The 27,287-nt window shown below is 36.2% G+C and overlaps 1 protein-coding gene across 6 annotated transcripts in view; it reads left to right on the top strand.

The window, feature by feature from the left end:
* LOC127857873 (cysteine-rich motor neuron 1 protein-like) overlaps nucleotides 1-26,240 on the top strand; it is a 33,775-nt gene extending 7,535 nt beyond the window's left edge. Inside the window, exons 4-20 of one of the 6 annotated variants that reach the window (XM_052394586.1) lie at nucleotides 613-663; nucleotides 3,302-3,523; nucleotides 3,814-3,975; nucleotides 4,460-4,612; nucleotides 5,706-5,819; nucleotides 6,378-6,527; nucleotides 6,805-6,858; nucleotides 7,267-7,356; nucleotides 8,899-9,027; nucleotides 9,697-9,849; nucleotides 17,944-18,027; nucleotides 18,581-18,688; nucleotides 20,161-20,334; nucleotides 22,164-22,286; nucleotides 22,681-22,821; nucleotides 24,225-24,269; nucleotides 25,817-26,240. In XM_052394586.1, the coding sequence (XP_052250546.1) occupies nucleotides 613-663; nucleotides 3,302-3,523; nucleotides 3,814-3,975; nucleotides 4,460-4,612; nucleotides 5,706-5,819; nucleotides 6,378-6,527; nucleotides 6,805-6,858; nucleotides 7,267-7,356; nucleotides 8,899-9,027; nucleotides 9,697-9,849; nucleotides 17,944-18,027; nucleotides 18,581-18,688; nucleotides 20,161-20,334; nucleotides 22,164-22,286; nucleotides 22,681-22,821; nucleotides 24,225-24,269; nucleotides 25,817-25,953 (2,090 nt within the window). In that variant the 3' untranslated portion in view covers nucleotides 25,954-26,240. Of the gene's footprint in view, nucleotides 1-612; nucleotides 664-3,301; nucleotides 3,524-3,813; nucleotides 3,976-4,459; nucleotides 4,613-5,705; nucleotides 5,820-6,377; nucleotides 6,528-6,804; nucleotides 6,859-7,266; nucleotides 7,357-8,898; nucleotides 9,028-9,696; nucleotides 9,850-17,943; nucleotides 18,028-18,580; nucleotides 18,689-20,130; nucleotides 20,335-22,163; nucleotides 22,287-22,680; nucleotides 22,822-24,224; nucleotides 24,270-25,816 lie in introns of all 6 variants that reach the window. The other 5 variants (XM_052394584.1, XM_052394585.1, XM_052394587.1 and 2 more) reach the window with 5 other exon arrangements.
* The last annotated feature ends 1,047 nt before the right edge of the window (nucleotides 26,241-27,287 follow it).

Here is a 27,287-nt window from a genome sequence, read left to right as displayed (position 1 = left end):
GATTAGCATGTGCAGTCCGCACAGGCTAATCACGGACGATACTTTCCGCCTAAACTTGATTTTTGGTAAGGAGGGACTTCCTTGAAACTAAAAATATCATAAAGGGGAAAGTGTCTCCCTGATTAGCCTGTGCGGACTGCACAGGCTAATCTGGGACGACACTTTACGCACGTGCATTATGCCCAGATTTCTCAGAACGCGGCTCAAATGTTCTTGTATTCCAGGGTGAGTTTTGATTGCGTGCGATTCACTCGATAACATTTGCTTAAATTAAGTGTTACACTATTTAAACTAAGATTTTGGGAAGATTTGTTCACAAACATTCTTATTGAAGTGGGAAATAACTCGTGTATAATGAAAACATGTAAACGGAAAAAATCATTTAGCCGACTTAACTTCCACAGTATTGGAAATGCTTGTCGAAACAAACATGGTAGAGAAGTAATGAGGACGAATCGATCAAGATAAATTACAAGTTTAAAAAAATACTTTGGTCTGGTTGCAATGAAACATACACATAAACTAATGCTTACAAGATATGTTATATTCTAGTTTTGCTGAACCAGAAACTGCGAAATATAATTTTGGTTACACACGCATGGGTGTTTTCAGGTTCTAATGCAAATCAAGATTGCATTGGACCCGCCTGCTCGGCCAAGAATGGTACGTCAGAGTCGGTCAATGGTCAATGTACGCTTATTGCCGCAAGCATATTTCGCACATCGATATACGAACTAAAACTTCTCATATGAAATGATAACATTATATGCATTTAGGCAAAACTCGAATGATATCAAAACTGCAAATGAATAGACCAAAGTCTGTAGAAGGATTTATCCGTCAGTGCAGGCATGCTACATGTACTTGATTACAGTAATTCGTTAATAACTTGCATTTTTATTTTTATTCTGTAAAATCATAACTGTATATTTGTTTCTTGCATTTGCTATTGAAAATGCTCCCTTTTCATGCGCCTTAATGCTTTTGTTCAGTCCTTTAAAAAAAAAAATTATTTGTGTGTGTAATTTACATGGGCTTTCAGCTTTGTTGTATTGCTTACTGCAATCTTTAAATGTTTATGCATACTACCGGTACTTCCATTTACCGTATGTGCTTGCTTTAGTGCTTTCGACTTTTTTGCTGCTTCGATGATATTTCTATGCATGTTCTGCGTTATTTGACATGCAACCAATAATACATTTGGCGTTTAGTGCCAATCATTATAAAGGGTGACAACTCTGTCAGGCGTACTTTATGATAATTTTTGAAGGTTTATCCCTAAGTTGTTTCAGTGTAACCTAAAATTTCACACTTGGACAACGGTTGTAAATACGTTTAACCCAAGACAAATGTCTATTTTTACAAAAGGCTTCGAAGTCTTTCGAAATGATGTTCATAAGATGTAACTTAACAAGTTATATGCGTTAAAGACATTCATAGATAGATACAAGACCGATTCATCATGCTCGCACACAGGTGGTTAGCGTGTGGCTATGATATTAATTAGTGAAAACATCATTTTGAATGATAAATAATCATATTATAACGAAAAATTAAGTTTTCTGAAAAAAAAAATTCACTATCAAATATATATATATTTGATAGTGAAATTTTTTTTCCAGAAAAGTTAATTTTTCGTTATAATATGATTATTTATCATTCAAAATGATGTTTTCACTAATTAATATCATAGCCACACGCTAACCACCTGTGTGCTACGGTAAGTGCATACCCCCCCCCCCCCCCCAGCTGGTTCCAAATCTTGAGCGTTTTATATTCCATTCACATGTAATTATAATAGTGGTGCCTCTTATTACTATCGGTTATTCCTCATAATTATTATTGATTGCGGATGATTGTTGGGCTCAAGGGGGGGGGGGGGGGGACATATTTTCGCTTTTCGCAGTTGACACCACATAGTTCATTGTCGCGATGTGGCAATTACGTTTTAAATTTGCAAAACTGTCGGTGATCAATTAAGTGAAGTTATCGATTACTCATCGAAACCTACCGGCTTGCGCGGATCATAAACAATCTTGAAATTTAAAGGAAGATTTTTACGAAAAACATTGTATGTCCTCACGGTACACTCTTTTTTGTCCAACATAATTATAATATTTACTTGTGTTTTGCGCTGCATATATGCAATTTTAACAATTAATATATAAGTCAAATTTCAACGATGACACCTATTTAAATAAAACTGCTTATACATGTAATGACTTAACATTTAATAAAATATATAAAAAAACAACACACATTCCAAATATTGTCTTAAAAATCACAAAAATAAGAGTTTTTTTTGCAAATAAATCAATGTGATGTACTTCATGGTGCATGTTTTTGTGCAAAATTGTATTGCAAAAGTAATTCACGAACGATAGACTAACATAATCGCATGACTCAAAGTCACAGCTGCGGTCTACTTGATATTCAAACGTGTGATTGACCTGCGGTGATTGTAGGTTGTTAGCCAGTGAGCCACATGAGGCTTACAAAGTCTACAAAGAAACTTTTTTGTTGTTTTTAGGTTTATCGAATGTACCGGACCACGTATTTACATGCCTCTGAAAGGATTTACTTAAGATTCATTAACGTGTTGAGTAAGCAATCAGTCAATTAATCAATTAATCATTCAAATCAATTAATCAAATCAATTAATCAGTCAATCAATCAATATCTTACTCAAACCCCATAGGAAATTAGTGCGCAAACAGTCATAACTGTTACAGTCACACCGTCATAAACATTGGTGATAAATCTAAGAAATTACTTAACCAAGTAGATTTTTCTGCTTTATAGGAATTACACATTACAAATTGTCATGTTGCATTTGATTAACTTAATGTGGCGTAATGCCTTGCAACATGTTGCGTGCTTATTGCTTCCCTCTTGTCGAATTGCTAATGTAATAACTATGTTCAATTGCTCGTGGTAAAACAAGTGTTAAGTTGTAAAGTACAAACTATTCATCGATAAGAACTTATTTAAACATGATGCTAAATGGATAAGTTTTCATTCATGCACAATATACTATGTGATTTACATTCATCAAGTAACGACCTATGTAATTACGCTTTTAGTATTTGTCCCAGAGTGATAGAAAAAGCACAAACTCGCACGGAGATTGCAGTATGTTGATAACGAATACCACATCTCAAATAAGCCTTCGGCATATGCCATCATGCAATTGTAATACGTCTTCATGGAGTTGTAATCGAGCAATATTAAATTGTAATGAAACTATATGCCTAGTGGACATTATTTTCCTTTAAATTCATACCCTGAATATTTCTGACAGGCATGCGACTTATGAGTGAACTGATGGAGTCCACTCCTCGACCCACCTCCCCGACTCCCACAAAACGCTCCACCACCACCACCAGCAGCACCACCAGCGTGCAAACCACTTCCGGTTCACCGAGCTGCCAGGAAACGGAGCTGTGTAAACAGACGTGTGATGGCATCATTCAGCTGGGACCGAAGAAGCCGGACGGTTGCCGGGAATGCACATGCCTCACGCGTGAGCAAATCCTGTTGTAATTTTGTTTTTGCCAACATTCGATTGCATATAGTTTAATGCTTATTTGCTCTTACCCCAAAAAAGTGTAAGGAGTTTAATTTACCATAGTAGTATGATTGAACTACCATAGAAAGGCGAACAATCCAGCATAGCATAAAATCTGACCTCAGCACACAAGCTTGCATGCTCCAAATATCGACGCACAATTAATCAAGATTGTACCGTAAGAATCATACAAATATAATCATGAATATCACGAATAACATCACCCCATTCACTACTTTACCCAGCTGTGACTGAGCCGCCCCGGACGCTGATGCTGATCCCGCTGACCCCCGCGCCGCCTGCCCGGGAGTGCGAGGCGCTGTCGCGGTGTCGAGCCACGTGTCGCGATGGTTTTGAAGTGGATCGCTCACGAGACTCAGGTTGCCCCGAGTGTCGGTGTCTAAGTAGTGAGTATTTCCTCCATACAATCAACATCCTCTTATATATTGTACTAAGCTTTCTTATAAAATACTTACGTCAACATAAATGTCTTCCACATTACGTCTTTTGGAAAAATATACATGTATGTTTGAATGTGAAATCAACGGCTTACACACAATATATGTGTTTATATGTTTATGTATGTATTTACAGGATAGATTTTTTAATAAATGTATCTCTCTTATAATCTAAACAGCAAAATTATGTGACAACGCCTTAATTATTGTAAAATACAAATCAATCTCATTGATTATTATAAGATATTTAACTCATGTTTATGTCTTTATATCAGGTATAAACGTTTCCAATTAAACTTGTACTATTATTTTGTTCGTCATCTCATTTGAACTTCGACTATTATTTTAACTGAAGTCGCTGATTTTTTTAGATAGTACACATGTACACCCATCGTAACGTTTTAAGTGATCATTTTCCCCGTGGCTTTATCAGAGGTGACACCACCACCGCCCACTGAGAAGCCGGACTTCGTGTCCGTGATGCGCGTGTGCCCCGACGCCGTTCACTGCATGAAAACATGCGCTGCCGGCTACACTCTCACGGCCCCTCACGAGCGCGAGTGTCCCGTGTGCACTTGCAATAAAGGTGTGTATACATAATGGGGGTTATGCACTTATCATTTGAGTCGTGTTCTGAGAAAACTTGGCAAAATGCATGTGCATCAAGTTTCATCCCAGATTAGCCTGTGCAGTCCGCACATGCTAATCTGGGACGACACTTTCCGCCTAAACTTGATTTTCGGTAAGGAGGGACTTCCTTGAAACTAAAAATACCATAAAAGCGGAAAGTATCGTCCCTGATTAGCCTGTGCGGATTGCACAGGCTAATCTGGGATGACACTTTACGCACATGCATTATGCCCAGTTTTCTCAGAACACGACTCATTTATTTACATTTTTAATTTGTTGAACTAAAAATAGAACGGTTATATGTGTTTAAACCATACACTAATTGCACGCGAATGTCTGTAAATTGCGATTTTTACCGAATACGAATATATCTATTTATTAATGCTTTTACAATCCAACAAGCTAACAAACTGTGCGCTTCTATTACGCTTGTTCTATAATTATCTGAATAAGATTACCATGGGTACATAAATGGTCAGTGCTTTTTGAACCTTAGGATGAGATTTTTCAAAATTGTGGCGATCCGGAAAAAAACTAATTTCAGCGCTTAATGTCTTCGAGCATTTGGGTTCCCTTTTTTATGAAAACGAATACGAATATAAGACGCGTTCTGAGAAAACTGCTAAATGCATCTGGGTTATGTGTCGCCCCAGATGAGCCGGTGCTGACCGCACAGTAATCGTGACACTATCCGCATAGACTGGATTTCCGTTTAGGAGAGACTTCATTTAAACAAAAAATTGTATTAAAGCGGTGTGTCGCCCCTGATAAACCAGTGCGAACTGCACAGGCTAACCCGAGACGACACTTAACGCACATGCATTAAACCCCGTTTTCCCAGGGCACGGCTCAATTATTGGATTGAAACTACCATTTGTACTTATATTGGTTCATTTTTGTTTGGACCTATGGATAAGATTTGTCGACGTTATGGAGATCCGGTGCAATATTTACATCTTCTCATGTATTCGTGAATTTGGGTACCCTTACTGCATCGATGTTCACGAAAACGTATATATTGGTAATGACTAGCCCGCTCCGTGTTTCAGAGCCCAAGGTACTATTGCTGTGCGAGAAGCCCCTATCCTGTCCCAACGGATGTACCGTGGGATACAGGTGTGACGAGATAGGATGTCCGACGTGCACCTGCGTCGCACCGGAAGGTAGCAGCCTCTTACTCTTCTTATACAGGTCCTAAACCTGCGCTCCCCCCTGCTCCGCATCATTATCGGCATCGTCATCAGCAACGTATCATCATCAGCAGCAGCATCACCAACAACAACAGGGACCTTTTTCATCCTCCTCCTCCTCCTTATCATCATCATCATCATCATCATCATCATCATCATCATCATCATCATCATCATCATCATCATCATCATCATCATCATCATCACCACCATCATCATCATCATCAGCAGCAGCAGCAACAACAGCAGCAGCAGCGAAATTGCCATCAGCATCTCATTTTAAACAACACACATTATAATGCAAAGCCTTGTATAAGTGATTGTATAGTTATTTACGTATCTGCTTATTCTACATTGTGACACTGCACCCTTAAAACTCAACATTTTTGATAGTTTAATAAGACATATAAATTCAATAAATGTGTTCCTTCAAAGGGTTAGTAATTGTTTGATAGATGATTTACGATTTAATACACTATCAAACTCCTCAAGTATAAATTGAAGCCTTCATTGTATCATGTTTTGTTCCAGAGACCACATTACGCGTGCAGGTGCAGACGGTTATCACACAGGCAGCGCTTGAGTGTAACCCGCACTTTTCGTGCGTTGACAAGTGCCAGTTCGGTTACAAAACCGGAAGTAATGGCTGCCCCACGTGTCTGTGCTTACAGCCGGTGACATGTAGGTGAAAAACATATAACGCTTCTCTGGATGTGTTCTTCGGGTCCTTAGGAGACATGATTTGTTACCTTTCGCGCTAACAGAAAGTACTCTTCATTACAATTGCCTACCTAATGAGTGGAAATCCAACATCATGGCCGCCTAAAGTGAAATCAAAATGAGCACTAAGCATTTTAAGTTCTAGTATTTCGGTGTGTATGTTTTAATGTCGATTAATAATAATAATTACTTATTTCACATGAATCGTTTCTGAATGATGTATTTGAGACGTTTTCAGTTCTGGAAACACGCGTTGAGACACAAGAAGCCACACCGGCGCCACCGTATTCTGGTAAGAAATGAAACACAACCTGAATTGCATGCATTCTCATTAGAATTCGGTGTGTGGGGGGATGTAACGATAGATAGAGAATGAATAATGACATTCTGACGTCATTCACAATCAATTATCTATATTTTTCTGTTATTTCTCACTGATTGAAACAATAAATTGCAAGTTTCAATTCACCGATATTTCCCTATAAACCACGGAAAAGCATAATTTAAAATATAAACAAAGATGATTTTTACTTAACTAGAAAACACACAAACTGGCATCGATCGTTGACTTCAACAAGCTGTGAAAACATATGTGATATGTGAAAAATAAGATCTCAATTTTTCACTGATTTACAATATAAAGCTTGTGAAAAATGCGGACCTACAGATGCATCCTGGCGAATAAAATCATGTTTTGCAGTCAAGACGCCACCATTCCCCTTCATACGGGTAAACCCAGGGGTTCAGTCCTCGTGCAGGGGTTCCGAGTGTTCCCAGCATCACTTAAACGGTACGCTCTTTTAACTTAAGTTGCGTGTAATTTATTTTAAAATAAAACCTACTGGTACTTATTTTAGTTCATTTGCATCTTGAAACACTCTCAAGTCCATTTCCTTGGTCGGACGTGAACACGGTGTCTTGGGAGATATCTAAAGAACGTTACCCGTTACCCGATCGAACCCGGGACGTCAAATTAACACCATATCCGTTTTGACACTTCGGCCCACAAACCCAACATTTTTGATTGTATAATAAGACATAGCCATTCACTGATGTTTTCCTACAAAGGATTAGGAATTGTTCAATAGTTAATTTACGATTTATCGTTTTTAAAATGTGCCTTTTCTTTCTAATTAATGGCTCGGTTAAACAGTTGTTTACTGACCAACATTGAGAAAAGCATTTTGATGCAAAAATGATTGGAGCTTTTTTTATTAATATCACGAGAACTACGAGTATATTTACACCATGCACACTTAACAACCTGCACATTTTTGCGTTGTTTTTTGTGGTGTACTTACAACGTAACCTGTGTCTTTATAACTACCGGCGAATTCCTTGGAAAAAATAACGGATTTTTAATCACTCTCTAACTTCGAACACTTAAACTTTAGTCTGGCTTTTCATTGCCATCACCCCAATATCACACGTACATGCTTTTGCTAATTTTTGTGAGCGACATATTTCACCTAGTCTGCTAGCGTTCAGCTTATTATTAATCAAAAACCTAATTAAGTATTTTGCATGATAATTTGGATACAGATCCCACTTAGCGTTGTATAACTTTTCGTTAACAATGTAGAAAATATATAAGCACGTAATTTTAATCGTAAAACGCAGTTATACCTTCACCTGTACACATTTTTATCACGTCACGCACATATAACATACCATCATTTAGAATTGAATTAAAGTTCGCAATTTCGTAATTTGTAATGTAAACAATCCTTTATAACTATACTAGACATCCCTAATTTTGGAAATAAATTGATCCAATTTAGAAGGATGGGAGAGTCCACTAGGCATAAATGGGTTAAACTATTCGAGCTAACGTACTCAGATATTAATTACATAGCATTGAACTACACACAGTTGTTGTTGACGGGCTACAATGTAGAACTTAACGAATGTTATAAGTAAGATATACAATTTAATAATATAGTAAACTATAATCATTAAATATGCAATATGACGCAACGTAACTAATGTAGCGTTATGACAGACATATAGATAGTCATACCTGCTCCACTCTCCTCCAAACCTGGAAAGGTAACATTTAAGACATGTATTAGCAATTACATATTTAGGATTGATTATTATTTACGCCATACATGTAAATATCGATTGATGTACGCATTGAGAATTTTTTTATTTTCAAGAAAGAATGCATTCTGACGGAATAATCCGCCCACATGACCTATCTTTCTTTTACCAATGGTCGGCATTTATGAAGACATTAAAAGCAATTTTCCGGACAGCAAATACACACATGTAATGTAGAAAATGATCTATTGTTTCGCAATACACGAATCATAGATGAACTGTTTTTCAGGCGCCATTCCAGTGCCGTTGGTCAGCAGTTTTAAATGTTCGCAACCTCTACTATGCCCCAATGGTTGCAGTCTTGGTTTCAAGTGCGACGTCAAGGGTTGTCCGACCTGCACGTGTATTGCACCGGAAGGTACTAATCTTTTTAAATATAATTTTATTTGTTCGTGATTTTCGCATATATTTCTTTTAATGAGGAACGAAGAACGAAATATAGCGCTGTAAAAGAAGTCTCGGATTTGAGCATATCAAAGTACAATATAGTTCTTACTTCAGTTGCACAAATCTGTATCAAATCATGGGAAAATTGAATTCATTTTCGCATTATCGATATTCATATAGTCACTTAAAATCTTGATGTCAAACTGATGCATGGCGTTTGAACAAAAAGGGTGCTATTGTCCATGTGGGTTAATTCCAACACATTATATCTTGACTGTTGTTCATTTTTAGATTATTTGTAGCCTTAATTCCAATATTAAATTTGCATTTGTTTGGCAGAAAAGCAGTTTTAAATATAATTGCAATTTTAAAAAGTTTTATTGGACACAATGTCCCCAAAGCGGACATATGCGATATCGCATAACTCTCTTCAGTTGCAAAAAGCTCACCTACATATTTTAACTATTTCAATTTCTACGAACTGTCTCTCGATCTATGCACTCAACAGCTGAAAATAACTCGATCGCTTCTTGTACGTTCGTTTACTTTTGTAAGTCGTAAGATAATATATTATACACATATACGTTTTTAAAGAGAACAAGCGTCTTCCCTTTCTTCCCTCGAATGCTTTAAATTACAGAAACAACCTACAAAGTACAGGTACACAGTATCATAGTAACGCATGCGCTGTCATGCGCAGAGACGTTTACTTGTCGAGACAGGTGCGCGTTTGGTTATAAGACGGGCGATGACCACTGTCCGAGTTGCACGTGCCTGGAGCCAGTAGCCATCGGTAATGAAAAATGCCGATTCGAGACTTGGGCTGGTATCCACATAGCTCCGTATTTTATATTGTACTTAAATTAAATTTCAGTTTAAATTTGATATAATATACCAAATGTAGATTAATTCCAAATCGATTAATTATTATGTATTAAAGAATTATTTAATTCTGTTAAACACATAACTGTCAAAGTAAATAAACATGAAAAAAGCATGCGACTTAATCAATTTTATGGATTTAAAGAATTTCCGTTGGTTTTACCTATGGAGCTCTGTCAGGGGGTGGATCGTACGCAAGTAACTGGCGTGGCGTAAGTGAGAAAAATAGTAACTGGTGTTCAAAATGGCGGTTAACGGGTGAATTGTGAATGTTTTCGTCGGAGTTTTTGAAAGGTTTGTACATTTACGATACTTATTCGACATTGTCCTTACGCGCAGGATGAACTACTGATAGCCATTTAACCTCGGTATAACTCCTATTGATGAATTATCAACATTAAAAAAGTTATTGAAGACTTTAAGCACAATATTCTCATTGTTTACGATTGACACGGTTCATTGTATGTGCATGTTTATGCCATATATAAGGGTTTCTCAACAGTTTGTATGGAAAGGTGGACTCAAAAACCATTATAGTTTACCTTTTATGAGCACCAGGATGCTTCCAACAGGCAATCGCAATATATGCATCAAAATTCGAAAATTAAACCCCATTTCAATAACTGGTGAGCACAGTACCCCCACTTTCAGTATCTGGTGTTTATTCAAAACGCACACTAGGTATGTGTACATAAAAACAAGGCTTTAAATCAACAACGTTTAAGTCTGATTTATAGACTCAGACTTAAAAAAGAATCGAAATATCATTTTATCTTTAATTCGTATCATACAAAAATCACATTTAATATAAAGAGATTTACACAAAGACCACAGTATGTGCAAAACAGCCAAAGCACGCCACTACGAGACGCCTGATGACGTCACGGAGGAGATGCGTCCGACTGAAACTGACAGTCGCCACATTGCATTGGACTCGTCGAGGATATCACGAATTGTTGTTCGGTATAATAAGCACTTTTTGTTTATTTATCTCTAAATGCTTCTATTGTTATATTGAATGACATGTCTATCAAATTTAAATTAAAAAGACGAACAAAACAAGAACTGTCTCCAGAGGATGACACATGGCCCCGATGATATGCGAGAAATGGACATGAGTCGTACGCACGACTTTTTTTCTTTCTGTGCTTCAAATTTGTTCCAAGCTATTTCAATTCCATTGATGAAAGACAAGCATGCGGACCGGAGACACCTATAAATGCACACTCCTTAAAAGTCTTAGCGTGCCTTGATCTTTGAGACAGGGACTGGGAACTTGTGAGCGACATTTCTGACAAGGTTATTTAAATCAATACATTAATAGCAAATATATGGACCCGATATACGTATAAATGCACAATCATGATATATGACCTTGACAGTCTAAGTGTGATTTTGACCTATGACGTAGGTACCTGGATCTTCCGCGCGACATTTCGCTGTACTGTTCTTTTGCATTTGAGTCAGGTTATTTTAAAATCCATCCAATAATGAAAAAGATATAGACAGGACGCGCCATCAATGCAAAATTATTAATTATGACATAGACAGGCTAATTGTGACATTGACCTTTGTGATAGGGACCTGGGAATTGCGCGTGTGACGAATTCCTCTGTGCTATACATGTGTGCCAAGTTGATTTAAAATCCATAGATTAATAACAAAGATATGGACCGGAAACACAATTATGGACAGACGTACAGACCGACAGACGGTGCAAAGACTATATATCTTCCTTCGGTAACATCATAACGCATTATTTTAATTTAATTGCAGTTTTTGGATTTCTCTCTCTATGCTACAAACACTTATGTTTCAGAAACCATGAGTTTGACATAAGGGCTCCGCACAAAGGAAAGAAGGGAACGATAAGCAACCTCGGTGGAATTCCGAAAGGCGTTCAGTCGATTCGGGAACACTTCAAAGTTAATGAATCAAAAATACTACCTTCTTTAAGACTTGGCATTTCATCTAATGATATAAACGAACTCTAAATAAAACAAATAATGCTCTTTTCATAATAGCTGATTTAAAGTGACTTTGGCATGAAAAAGGGATTTATATTGACAATGTTTTTTTTTTAATCATATTTAAATGATTTTGTATAAGCAAAGAATAAGTAATGCAACGGATATCATTTCATGTAAGCAGCACTTGAACATGACATTATTTTAAAGGGGCCTTTTCACAGATTTTGGCATTTTTTTAGCTTATTCATTAAATGCTTTATATTGATAAATGTAAACATTGGATCGTAAAAGCTCCAGTAAAAAATCAAGAAAAAAATTAAAAAAAGGAAAAGAGCATTGCCCGGAACAGGTTTCGAACCAGTGACCCCTGGAGTCCTGCCAGAGTCCTGAAGTAAAAATGCTTTAGCCTACTGAGCTATTCCGCCTAGTACACATTCCAGACGTATTTTATACCTTATATAAGCAATCTTCGTAGTTTCACAAAATTTAACGACAAAAACAGAACTCTCCAAATTATTCAATCGTTTCGCGTTGCAACGCTTTATAATTTTTAGGTTTTAAAATCGTCAAAAGATGCATATAATGGCTATATAAGAGCATGGTTAATGTTCAGTATTACTGTTTCCTCACAAATATCATAACTAAAACGAAAACTAACGAATCTGAAACAACTTTTTTCAATTTTGTCAATTTACCAAAGCGTGAAAAGATCCCTTTAAAATACGAGTTGTTTACCCTTTTCTGAAATGTCAACATTTTATATAACCGTACTAAATTTATAAAGAATTGTCTTGTAAAATAGTCAGATATGTGTTTGTTAAGGTACTGTCGAATGTAATATAATAATATTTATGTAAAAAAATATTTTTGTAAGTTGCTTACCTGCCCAGGGTGAACACAAGACTGCTAAGCAAGTGTTAGTATAACAGAACAACTATACGTATTGCATAAAAAGGCAACATTTTTCAATATCGTTTTGTGCGGTTCAGATTGGGTATGGTTAAACTTCAGGAACAATGCCGGTTTTAAACCAGTAGGATACAGATTTATATTTTATTTTTCATCTTAACTTGGAAAAATGCGTATCACGCTGAAACGAGTAAGAACATGTAATTGTTATACATAACAATTTCAGCCTCATTACAATTTTAGGTGATACAATGCAAACGTATTGGTTATTTGTTTATTTAGAAAGTAAATGTATAACCCTGAAGATTTGAACAAGTAATACTGACTTAATATCATTATAGAATATGACCCCTCATTTTTTCTCCAAACAACTTATCTCTGCAAATAGTAAATGGAGAATAACCCACACTTGATATATGTGTTTATAGGTAACTTCACAATTGTCCTTGGTTAATTAACCATGATGCTGACATCTGTTTTGTATTTATTTATAAAAGCATTTTCAGTGATTGTGTTGTTTAAATTTAACATATACCATTTGGTATTGTGCTATTTTTTGTTAAGACTTGTCTAAGTAAAAAGGAGTATTTCTATATTGTATTCCTTACATTGTTATATCTATGAATACACTTAAGTTATCATAGTCCCTTTAAACCAATCTGGGAACAATATTTGTCTCCCGGAAATCATGGAAAAGCTTTGTCAGATAATGCGCATAAAAGACAAATAACACGATTCAACGAGGCCGTGTTTTCTTATTTAAAGTGTTCTCGGAATGTTGATCACTATTAGATTAAAAGTAACTAAAATTTGTGTGACACGGTCAAAGTTGTATTACCCGTTTTGTGGCTTAAATCCGCGAGAGACAAGTACAGCGAACTATAAATATTAATGTTTTTTTCTTTATAAATTGCATTGCTGGTAAAACTGTTCACGTTTGTGTTTTACATGAATGCATGAATCTGTATAATATAATACACATGAGCTGTTCCATACAAATAAGACATAATGAAATGTACTATATTTATTGTTACGTTTATTAACATTTAAATAATATTTCAAAATAAATTCAAATAAAAGTGAATTGACTAGAATCACGGTAGCCGCGTTCTGAGAAAACTGGGCATAATGCTTGTGCGTAAAGTGTCATCACAGATTAGCCTGTGCAGTCCGCACAAGCTCACCAGGGACGACACTTTCCGCTTTTATGACATTTTTCGTTTAAATGAAGTCTCTTCTTAGGAAAAATCCAATTTAGGTGGAAAGTGTCGTCCCTGATTAGCTGTGCGAACTGCACAGGCTAATCTGTGACACTTTTCGCACATGCATTATGCCCAGTTTTCTCAGAACACGACTCACGGTATTAACACACACTGTGTTTCTATTTACGAATGTAATAATAATGAAACATAAAATCACATTACTATTTGTAATGATAATCACAGCGGTTTCGGAGGGGGGATATGTATCAGAAAAAAATGTGAGCACACTCAGACTCCATGCCAATTTTAAACGACTAGAAAAGTATATTACGTTATTAATGTATGGTTTATGTCACTAATATAAAACTTAACTAGCACCAAAAGCCATACTATATCAAACCTTTGCATGAATTCCAACACAAAATATTTTTAATTATATTAACAATGAATATGCCGAAATCCGAACACAATGTATACATATTTTTTGATTATCTATGTGTCCTTGTGTTAAAATTACAGAAAAATTAAAAAAAAATCACATATTATTAGAATGTACATATTGTGAAATAAGAACACAAACAACTACGTGTATACAAAAACAAACACTCATTTCCAGAATGTCTACGCTTACAGCTTGTAAACACAAAACTTTTTAAAAATCAACTTTGATAACTTAATTATTACAATCTATTTTTCCTATCCTATTTATAAAAGAACGGATGTGTAATACAGTCAAAATGATGACCTAAAACATGTCCTACAATGCAAGCCTATAAGTTTCAAAACATTCGAGAAAAATAACTTCAAAAAGACTGTCAGTGTTGATTTCCTGATTACTAACATTAAAACGACGATAAAGCTCAAATTAATTAAAGGAAACATTGTGATTTTTGGTTTTAATAGAAATTTCGTTAATAAAGCAAAAACTGACACTCAACTTTAAAACAAACAATTCAAACAATGAAATAATAAACAGTGAAACAGTGGCAAAAGTTGTAGTTTTACAAGAAAGGGTTTTAGAATTACCCTTGATTAATTTCCACACCATATTGCTTAATATGATTTTTCATGCAATGCTTTCATTTGAACATTTTTCCACAGACGTGGCAAGAAAATTTTGGAGCATCGTGCTTATTCATGTGCTGTTTCAACAGCCTCCTTGTCTTAAATGTGTTGGTGCATGTTGCACAGGCATGCTTTCTTTCTCCTCTCCGGAGGGCTGCATTTGTGTATTCGAAGAATTGATGGGGTTTTGTATGACTTCGAACATATTTCACAGGTGTATTTTTTTCATCCGAATGTGAACTCAAATGTTGTTGAAGTGCGTATCCCGACTGACATGGCTTCGCACACACTGTACATGAATACTTCGATGCCTTGCCTCGGTGAAGCTCATGTTCATGCTTGTTAAGCCAATACGTCGTTGTGAACTCCTTCCCACACTGACTACAGACTTTTGGACCATCGGTGTGGGAACGGGTGTGACGCTGCAGATATTTTTTTTACACTTGAATGTTTTTTCCGCACTCTGGAAAATCGCACTCGTATGTGGAATCACTATGAAGCTGCATGTGCCGCTTTAAAGAGTATGCACATGATAATGCAACACCGCACTTTTCGTATTGAATTTGATCTCAGTTGGACGATTCCATCTGTAATAACACATAAAATAAATCTCGTTTTAAATATGATTTCTCACAGATTTAAAAATGATGTTGTTAGACTGCGTGGAATACACATTCAATGACTCCCACTATATTTGAGCCGCGTTCTGAGAAAACTGGGCATAGTGCATGTGCGGAAAGTCTTGTCCAAGATTAGCCTATGCAGTCCGCACAGGCTAATCAGGGACGACACTTTCCGCTTTGATGTTATTTTTAGTTTCAAGGAAGTCCCTCCTTACCGAAAATCAAGTTTAGGCGGAAAGTGTCGTCCCTGATTAGCCTGTGCGGACTGCACAGGCTAATCTGGGACGACACTTTACGCACATGCATTAAGCCCAGTTTTCTCAGAACGCGACTCATTTGTTCATGAACTATAAGTGTGTCTAGTCCATATAAACGGACTCCCAGAGCCTTTAATAATTTTTGCTATGGCGGCTCTGGCAGTCCATATGCATCCCTTCATAAACATGGGTGCAGTTAAGCGCAACGAATCCGTGCGCTTCACTAAACAGACGTCGTTCGAGACAAATTGAGGAAAATAATGAATAAACTTCATAAACATGTTAAATTTACCTGAATGGCAACCTACGGATGTCTTTTTTTCTGTGTACTCTGACTTTTGAATAAACACCAGTTACTGAAAGTTGGGGTACTGTGCTCACCAGTTATTGAAATGGGGTTTAAATTTCGAATTTTGATGCATATATTGCGATTGCCTGTTGGAAGCATCCTGGTGCTGATACAAGGTAAACTATGATGGTTCTTGAGTCCACCTTCCCATAAAAACTGCTGAGAAACCCTTATATATGGTTAAAAAATGCACATAAAATGAACCGTGTCAATCGTAAGCAATAAGGCATTTGCGTATAAAGTCTTCAATAACTTTTTTAATATTAATAATGCATTTACATGATTTATACCGAGGTTAAATGAATATCAGTAAATCATCCTGCGCGTAAGGACAATGTCGAATAAATATGGTAAATGTACAAACCTTTTAAAAATTCCGACGAAAACATTCAAAAATCACCCGTTAACCGCCATTTTGAACACCAGTTACTATTTTTCTCACTTACGCCACGCCAGTTACTTGCGTACGATCCGCCCCCTGTCTGTGAAAATGAGTCCTGAGGATTCGATTGAGAACACTAAATGTGTATTGACAGTTACGCGCCATATGTTGTCATCGCAGTTTCAGCATATATAAATTTGAAGCGACATTATGTCAACATTTAATTTTAGCAATATCAAACCAAACTATGAGCGTGAACGATACATTTTAAATAAAGTGAATTCACTATCTTTTAATAAATCACTAAATCAAATGCTTTTTACCTCAATGAAATTCATTTACGCCAATTCAATTATATTTAGTCGCAATTGTTGCAGAACCAAAAACTGTTTTCTGTGTCGTATGATCATCACTGCACAGATTGTTAAGGATTATCCATCGCAGCACATGTCTTTCGACATAAATACAGTTTTAGACTTGAATTCTTTTTTAAATTTCAGTAAAATTTAATTTCGTTTATGTTCATGTACAAATACTTCTTCTTATTTTTTTCTTTTGTTTTATTCATCAAATTTTTATATGTTTTGAAATGGATCGTTTATACTTAGTTAAGTCTGAAATCACAAACCACTTAGGAGATTGACCATATCAGAGGGGGTAATCACGTGATAGTCAAGATGGCGACGTTCATGCTGAGATAGATATTTTTCGACGTTTTATTCCCTTTATTTATTGCATTAATTTGTTTAATGACACTCACTTTCCAGCTATATCATCAAGAAAGTTAATAGCGCTTACTCTGTATTAATATTCGCTCTAAATGTCGACTTTACTTGCTGGGAAATTTCTTAGCGGGGTGACCTAATTACAGCTCCGCTAAGAAAATTTGCGGGAAAATAGTCTCGATATACTGCGAATTTTAATACGAAATAAACGCTAATCACTTTTTGTATATTATGGCTGGAAAGTGAGCGTCATTAAAAATTAAACACAAGTACATAAGGGTATTAAACGGCAAAAATAACTGTATCGGACGGCAAGGACGTCGCCATCTTTACTATCAAGTGATTACCCCCTCTGCATATGCTTTCTTGTAAAAATAAGGCCAGCAGTACAATAAGTAATATTTATACTATTGGAAACAATTTGTTGAAACGCCTATTTGTTTGAAGATGTTGATGTACCCTGGCTTATTAATCATGAATGGTTATTTGAACAAATGTTTGATTATTATCTACATTTTTATAGAATCGAAGCCTTATGTTCACACCCAAGAACCGCACCCAGCTTTTGAAAACAGGCCGCTTGTTCAAGTCACACAGACACCACTGGGTTTGTAAAAATTTATAGATTTATAGATATTGTTTCGTGTTGTGACATCATTAATTGTACATATACTTAATACTTAAAAAATCATGTATGCATTCAACATTTCAAGTCACGTCTTTTCTCTATACATAATATAGAGACGCACATATATGATGCCCAGAGCAAAAACACATTATATATTTCCGGAACCATCAAATTCAAGGTCCTAAATATCTAGCATAATGTACTTTGAAAATGTGGTAAAACCAAATAAAAAAATAATGTTTTGCGACATCCAATAACATCGATTGTAGTTTGGTAAATGATGGATGGAGCCTTACCGCACACGTTATTATATAATCGATAGTATGTTGGTTCCTTTGTCCTAGTTCCTGATTCCTTATTCGAATAAGGAATAAGGAACTGTTGCTTACTCTTTATTCAAGCTTAATATATTTGATATAGAGTTTTAAAGATAAATAATGCATACAATTCTTATGTCAATCAAAGCAAAATAACTTGAATACATTTACTTTATGTATTACGTTACATGCTCATATTCGGTTTCGGTTTATAGTCCACCAGAGTTTTCCTGCCTCGGTGACGCAAATGCCACTTCCAGAGATGGTTATTCCTTCAGGAATTGGATGCTTAGGCCCCACGTGCCCATCGACCCATGAACTTAGTAAGCATTACACTAAAATCGAACTACGTATCTAGTGGAAATTGTGTCCATTAACTAATGAAATGATGTAATTAATGTATAAAATTTGTAAGAATATTCTCAAGATCTTAATATTAATTGTGTCAATCTACCCATAAACGTAGTAAGACATGTGTCCATCGACCCGCGAACTTAGTGGAACATTGTGTCACTCAACTAATGAAATTATGTCCATTTATCCGAGAATTAAGTACGAAAGCAGTGTACGCTACGCATGACCCCGCGGAAGACATATAGTGTTTACCTGTCCGTATCTGTGTGTTCGTGTGTATGCACAAATAGTGTAATATTAAGACGACGTGTCGCATCTAACAGCCAATGTTGCTACATGAAGTTTAAAGGTAAATTCACAGTTGGCTATTGAAGTTTGTCCTTATTGTACTTATAATGATTGTGTCTATTGCTCACTATAAGTATCACGTCCTTTTCAAATACAATAATAAATAAATATTTCCGCACAAAGTGGTATAGAGCTACAATGTCCGCTAACTTGGCGTGAATTTAAAGCGGGCAGGGCAGCTCCATATCAGTCTGCTTGGATGCGCAGGCATGTCCGGAGCTACTCTGGTCGCATATGCTATAAGGCCAATTTTTGAACGACACGGCTCATAACTAATACATTGTAGCGCAGCTGCATTTGGGGAACAATTTAGCTCCAGCATTTTCACAGCGGCGTGTTTATTTGTATGTCCCCCACCACTATAGTGGGGGACATATTGTTTTTGCCCTGTCGGTTGGTTGGTTGGTCTGTTTGTCTGTTGCTCTGTTGTTTGGTTTGCGCCAACTTTAACATTTGCAATAACTTTTGCAATATTGAAGATAGCAACTTGATATTTGGCATGCATATGTATCTCATGGAGCTGCACATTTTGAGTGGTGAAAGGTCAAGGTCAGGGTCATCCTTTAAGGTCAAAGGTCAAATATATAGCTTCAAAGCAGCGCAAAAGGGGACATAGTGTTTCTGACAAACACATATCTCGTTTTAAATTAAGTTGTTAAAAATGTGAACACACTTTGAAACTCGTTATACTCAGTTTGTTTGATTTTCTACAGACATGTAAACAACATTTATATTTAATTTTTAATCTGCGATATACCTTATATAATATTTATAACCAAAAGCTAACGCTCAAAAGCATGATCGATTAAAGTTTCGTTTAACCCATTTATGCCTAGTGGACTCTCCCATCCTTGTAAATTGGATCAATTTATCTCCAAAATTAGGGATGTCTAGTGTTTTTATTTCTATACTTAGACTTTTTCTTACAGAAATTCCTTTAAGCAAACAGCGCAGACCCTGATGAGACGCCGCACCATGCGGCGTCTCATCTGGGTCTACGCTGTTTGCCAAGGCCTTTTTTCTAGACGCTAGGCGGAAATGGGTTAATAATGTACTCGCACAGGCCAGCAAGGTAACATGTTCTTCACGGCAGTGGAACATACACAGTCTGGTCATCAAGAGCCATTAAGCAACGTAGGAAGCGCGGTTACGTTGCAACAGTCCCATGGCGGACAGACGGACGTACATACACCGGTACACCAGCATCCGGGCGGTCAGACGGACGCAAATTATGGGAACGGACCAGGCCTGACAGATCTAACTTTAGGTGCTTAAAACTCCTTATATATAATATGTTCCAGCATTAATATTAATTGTATAACCTTAGATGCATCCGTTTTCAAACTTAAGCATTCATAACAACTCGGCCTTTTCCGGTAAGATTCATTCTCCTCATACCTAAAGTGGGATCAGAGTGACTTTTAGGCCTACGCCATTACGGAAAGAGCGCCGGAAATAGCAATTGTACTAAATAATTCATAAAACGACAGTATGGTGCTGGAATGACGTTTGAAACTTACTCTGAACATGTAAATATACATTTTTTTAATGATTAGCTCAAACCCTCATTAATATATTAACCCATTTATTCCTAGCGTCTAGAAAAAAGGACTTGGCAAACATCGTAGACCCAGATGAGACGCCACATTAAGGGTCTGCGCTGTTTGCTTAAAGGAATTTTTATAAGAAATATTCTAAATATAGACATAAATATACTAGACATCCCTTTTTTTGAAAATAAATTGATCCAATATAGAAGGATGGGAGAGTCCCCAGGCATTAATGGGTTAACTGTACCGTAATTACTCTATGTTTTCGGACACTTAAAAATAATATATTTTTTTTCGTGTCCGAAAACTTAGATACGAAAAATATTTACAAAATACAGGTGTCCGAAAACTTAGAGTCGAAAATTAAAGTGTCCGAAAATAGCGTCAATTGTATCAACGACTACCGGTAATAGCACGCGCTTGTAAAATACCATGCCGTATAGTATAAATTACAGTTAACTATGTTTGCACTGCATTTTGAATAATGTTAAATGCTTAATTTATTTGACAGAAAGTTTCTACATGGTTGTACTTTGACCAACGAGTTCAAAGATAAGCATATGATGTACCGATACTCGCTAGTACGAACATGTAATTAATGCAATAAAAATGCAAATTAAGAATTCTGTGTTTGTTCATTTCCGATAGTTGTTACACCTTCCATTGTTCGTAAAACTTGCAATAGGGTGCATCACACTTTGAAGCGTTTAGCATTTGTCATAGTTATTTTACTGAGAAGGGGTAGTACATTTCGGTAGATAAAAGAAGCAAATTAATAATTATGTGTTTGTTCATTTCCGATAGTTAGTGTTACACCTTATTTGTTCGTAAAACTTGCAATAGGGTGCATCACACTTTGAAGCGTTTAGTTTTTGTCATAATTATTTTACTGAGAAGGGGTAGTACCATTCCGGTAGATAATTGAACTTCTAATTAGCACTACCCCTGGTAATTGTCATAACGCTTATGCTATCGGGCCAAACCATTGTCTAATACATGTTTACAAGGTTATTTTCCCAATAACGCAAATGTAATGGTCCTTTGCCCCTGCCATGGTTTATGATGTTAATCTGGTTGTAAAACCCCATGATCGAAGTGTCATTAGATATCGAAAACAGGACCGAAATTTGGTGAAATAGCGCTGAAAATATACTGTCCGAAAACTTATAGACATTAATTATGGACTAAAACTCGTGTGTCCGAAAATTAAGAGTCACGAAAAATAATTATTTTTGCTAAAAAAGGGGTGTCCGAAAACTTAGAGTGTCCGAAATAATAGAGTAATTACGGTATGTCTTTATAGAGATAACTATAATGCTGTATCATATCGAAAAGAAAAGCGCCTTTTTTATGATATTTAAATTATGTTCACAGTATTTAGGACGATCATACAACTTGTAAATTGGCTAGTCGATATAAACAGACTCCCAGAGACTTTGATCATTTTTGCTGTAACCGCTCCCAGCAACCCTTTGGATAATAAAGCTGAGAGTTGAGCAACTAGTGTATAGGCCTGGCTAAGCATATATTTCCTTCTACATTTCAGGGATTGGTCACAGCGTACCCAGTGAATCTGGCGTCCTTGTTATACACAAGCCTGGTCTTCTGCACAGCAGTCAACTTGTAAGCACACATAGCAGCAGCAACAGCAACGAAAACGGCCCAGAGGGTGTGTATACGCTGTAATTACGGTTTATGTACGACACGTTTTAAAAGGACAGTAGTTTTCAATAGCATGGCACCTATAATCACGCTCACTAAGGTAATACACACAAAAAAACAACAGAAAAGAATACAATCATCAACACCGTAAACATAATGCACTTCACAGTTGCACTACACTACACAAACATCTGCCAACAAATTAAATCAGGACTTTTTGAATGAATAATCCCTATTGATAATGCCAATAAAACCTCATCATACCCTGAAAAATTACTGTGAGTTATAGTTACAGGTTGGTTAAAGAACGAAGATAGAAAAATCTACAACATCTACAATTGTGAACACTTGAAATATATCTCGCTGTATATCTAAAAAATACCTTCGTATATTACCGCCAGCAGCGACCCAAGCCGCCAATGTACAGAGCGTAATGGACGCCTGTCCGGACACTGTGAAGTGCATGTCCGAGTGTGTTGGAGAGTACAAACTGACTCCTCTACCCGGGCAGACATGTCCGCAATGCTCGTGTACCCAAACAGGTAGTGTTGATGTGGTTGAAGATCTGTGCACGCCCATATTATTCTGTATTGTGATTTTAATGTATCGTTGTATGATAATATCTAATACTAGTATCTGTAGACTACATGTGTATGCCCTCCGCTATTCACTGAGTGATAACATGTACTCAGCAGTATGCCTTTCACTGATAACATGTTGTATGATAAGCTCTTCCAGTGCTGGAACCGAATTTTGAAGGCCTTTGCAAACAATTTGGATCCAGATGAGACGCCACATAACGTGGCGTCTCATCAGGATCCAAACTGTTTGCTATTTTGATAGTTTTCTTTGGAAAAAAAAATGAAGAAAATGCTAATTTTAGAAATTCAGCAGACGACATTTTAGCAGGCGACAAATTTCCCAGCATGCAAAGGGTTAGATTATACGTGCACTGTCCAGTATGCCTTTCCCTTATAACATGTTTTATGAGTAGATTATACGTACACCGAGGAGTTTTCCAATCATTAATTCATTAACAGTGCATGCGTATATGTGATTGTGTAACCTATGTTTGAATAGTTCAAAACATAAAAAAATAACTTAATACAATAATTTGAATGACAAATATGATTTATAAGACACGTTTGCGTTGTTCCGGGTACGTTTAAAAACGCGACCAAAACATAAAACACGCACGCTGCTCACTGCATTTTAGAAATTCAGCAGACGACATTTTAGCAGGCGTCAAATTTCCCAGCATGCAAAGGGTTAGATTATACGTGCACTGTCCAGTATGCCTTTCCCTTATAACATGTTTTATGAGTAGATTATACGTACACCGAGGAGTTTTCCAATCATTAATTAATTAACAGTGCATGCGTATATGTGATTGTGTAACCTATGTTTGAATAGTTCAAAACATAAAAAATTAACTTAATACAATAATTTGAATGACAAATATGATTTATAAGACACGTTTGCGTTGTTCCGGGTACGTTTGAAAACGAGACCAAAACATAAAACACGCACGCTGCTCACTTCGTTATCTTATGAACATTACAATATAACATGTTATTTGGGCCATGGTAATCTTAGTAGATCAGCAAGTTCCTCCAGAATTCGTAAAATGAACCATACAAGTGTCTTCAACACAGCTTACAAGCGTCTGTAAAGTTCTGTAACCGCACCATGGCGATAGTAGGTTCCAAAGTAAAGATCGGGAGGTCACGGGTTCGATCCCCACTGTGGGAGCGTTCTTTAGATCTCCCCCATAGACACCAATGAAACGGACTCGAGAGCGTTTCATATAAGCTTAGGCTTGTTACGCAATCGAGCTTAAATAAATAGGTTTAAAAAAAAAGAAAAAAAAAGTAAAGGTGTTTAAGAAAAAAAGTTTTGTTTCCAATGAGAAAAAATTATGTCAATTCGCTTCTCTTCCTTTTAGCTCACTCCTGCATTGGACCATCCTGTTCTGCGCCCAGCTCCCACAGTAAGTGACCGTAGTTGGGAAAAACAGAGTTTGGATTAATGTATTTTCGTAATGTGTCATCCCAGATAGCCGTGCAGTCCGCACAGGGTTATCAGGGACGACACTTTCCGCTTTTATGTTTTGTTTTTCGTTTAAAGGAAGTGTATTTTTAACGAAAAAATAGCTAAGGTGGAAGTTTTGTCCTCGACGACACTTACGCAGATGCATTAAGACATTTTTTTCAAAAATAGGCCCATTTAGTAATACCTATAGTGCATATTTTGTTTCAATGTTTTAACTAAGAATGAAAGGAGCAATCTAGATTTGTTGGTATTACACAGCCATATAATAATAATATCGGAATGTATGTTATATTATAACGACCAGTATGGATCCCAAGATTAAACGGATACTTGTGATCTCTGAAAGCTTAAATAACAGGCTTTGTTTGTACCATACATCCTTACTTGGTTTGTTTTTGTTTAACGGGATCAATGAAAGCAACAAAGTAATTGACGGAGATTATAAGATTTGTTTTAAGCGCTTCAAATACGCAATTCATAGTAAATAACTGTGATATTGTAATTTATTTCGCGATTCCAATACGTTACTCATAGTAAATTACTGTGGTATTCTCATTTGTTTGATGCGATTCTAATATGTAAGCCAAATAAATTTACTGGGATTTTGTAATTGGTTTTACGCCACCCATAGTAAATAACTTGGTATTGTAGTTTCGAGCGATTCCAATACGTAACCCATAATAATTTACCCGGATATTGTAATTTGTATTACCCGATTCCAAGTGTTGTATTGCCGACTGCATGTGTGCTTAAATAATACAGTGCAATTTATAACATATTCGTGGTACACAAACCTTTGATACTATCATAAACACTAGAGACCAAACGAAACTGCAAGCTAGGCAAGTTATTGGCTTTTTGGTTCTTGGACTGCCACTTGTATGAACGGAACGTTTCCACATGATTAACAGCTGTGATGTTGTTAACTCAGCTACAGAGCACGATGAGCGCAGGGTTTGGTTAGGGCGAGGGGAGGAGTGGGGCGAGTGTTCTGGACAGTCACCGATCACGTTGTCGTTAACAATTTCAAAAGTCCAATATTTTTTAAATACTTTGTGAAATGAAATTGAGCGAAAAATTGGTAGGATTTTTCCTAAAGTGGTTCTTTTTCAATATGCTTCAAATTATATTGAAGCCTCTTGAACTCTCATTCCTTATGTAAATATACGTTTTCAAAATCACTTTGCTGTCAGAAACCACTGGAGTTTTGGGGGTATTATTTTACAAGATGGGTGTACGACTTTTCCTCTACCAAAATACTTAAAAATCAATTTGTTTAAACATGACCCGCGGGACCCTTTTCAACACATGGTACTATTGAAAAATTTAAAATTACATAAACCTATCAAGGCTTTCCTAATTATAAGCAGTGTCTGTTTTTTTTTAATATGACAAATGACACAGTCATTTGGCTAAATCTTGTTGATAATTTGATATGTATATGAGTCATATCTGATGATTATGTTAGCTAGTCTACTTTTTCAGACCAAATGACAATTGAAAGTACACCATCTCCGGGCCAGTGCGTCGCTATCTTGCATTGTGTTATGACGTGTACAGGTGGATATGACGTAGGCGAATATGGAAAAGATGGCTGTCCTTCATGTACTTGTATTGATTAAATGGGGGAAAACTCTTTCCAGCATTAAAGTCAGGACGTATTTTATTAATGTTAGCTACGAGGCTTTAATGCATTTTTGATAGTCCGTTTCGAAAAAAAAGTGTGTGTTTGACTTCATGAAATGTATTGATTTTAAATGTAAATAAATTGCTTTATATATACTATGAAGTAAAATATCGCCCAGTAAAACTCATATTTGAATATAATTGAAATATTGTTCGAAACAAAAACACGTTTTTAGTATTACATATGTATAATAAATGCCGCAAAGTATAAATATTGAAATTTTGAATTGTTGTTGTAACTTTTATTTGTGTCGTAACATAGAAACAAATCGTAAAAGCAAAACAGTTTTCGATCCGTAGTCAGAACAACATGATATTAATTAATGTATGTCTTTCAATCGCTTACTATAGCACCAAATATATTTGTAATATGTTTGCTTTACTCTTAGACCTAGCAGCTACAATTAGGCTAATTTTGAAATTATCAACACAAATTATGCAAAAGATGGGAAAATACACGAGGCCAATAGAGCGCAAAAATGGTTTCGCTAAAACTATTTTATAATCAACGCGCTGAAGGCACTTCAGTTGTTCGCTCTTTGAACGTACTTAAAGGGATCTTTTCACGCTTTGGTAAATTGACAAAATTGAAAAAAGTTGTTTCAGATTCGCAAATTTTCGTTTTAGTTATGATATTTGTGAGGAAACAGTAATACTGAACATTTACCATGGTCTAATATAGCCATTATATGCATCTTTTGACGATTTTAAAACCTAAAAATTATAAAGCGTTGCAACGCGAAACGATTGAATAATTTGGAGAGTTCTGTTTTTGTCGTTAAATTTTGTGAAACTACGAAGATTGCTTATATAAGGTTTAAAATACTTCATGTATATGTACTCGGCGGAATAGCTCAGTAGGCTAAAGCGTTTTTACTTCAGGACTCTGGCAGGACTCCATGGGTCACTGGTTCGAAACCTGGTCCGGGCAATATTCTTTTCCTTTTTTTAATTTTATTCTTGATTTTATACTGGAGCTTTTACAATCCAATGTTTACATTTATCGATATAAAGCATTTAATGAATAAGTTAAAAAATGCCAACATCTGTGAAAAGGCCCCTTTAATATTACTTACAGCCACAGTGCATTAAGTTCGACTTTTTAACATAGGCTAATCGACCGGCAAAACACCCATGTAATTGACATTTAATTAACTACAGTGGTGAGATTTTGAAAAAAAAAACAAATCAAGGAGGAAAATGCCATTGATTAACCATATCCGTACATTTTATACAGGGTTCACACAAACTCCATTTATGATTACCAAGA

The sequence above is a fragment of the Dreissena polymorpha genome, chromosome 14, assembly GCF_020536995.1.
Source record: "Dreissena polymorpha isolate Duluth1 chromosome 14, UMN_Dpol_1.0, whole genome shotgun sequence".
Lineage (NCBI taxonomy): Eukaryota > Metazoa > Mollusca > Bivalvia > Myida > Dreissenidae > Dreissena > Dreissena polymorpha.
The sequence above is the reverse complement of the archived record's forward strand: the minus strand, read 5'-3'. Positions and strand labels throughout refer to the sequence as shown.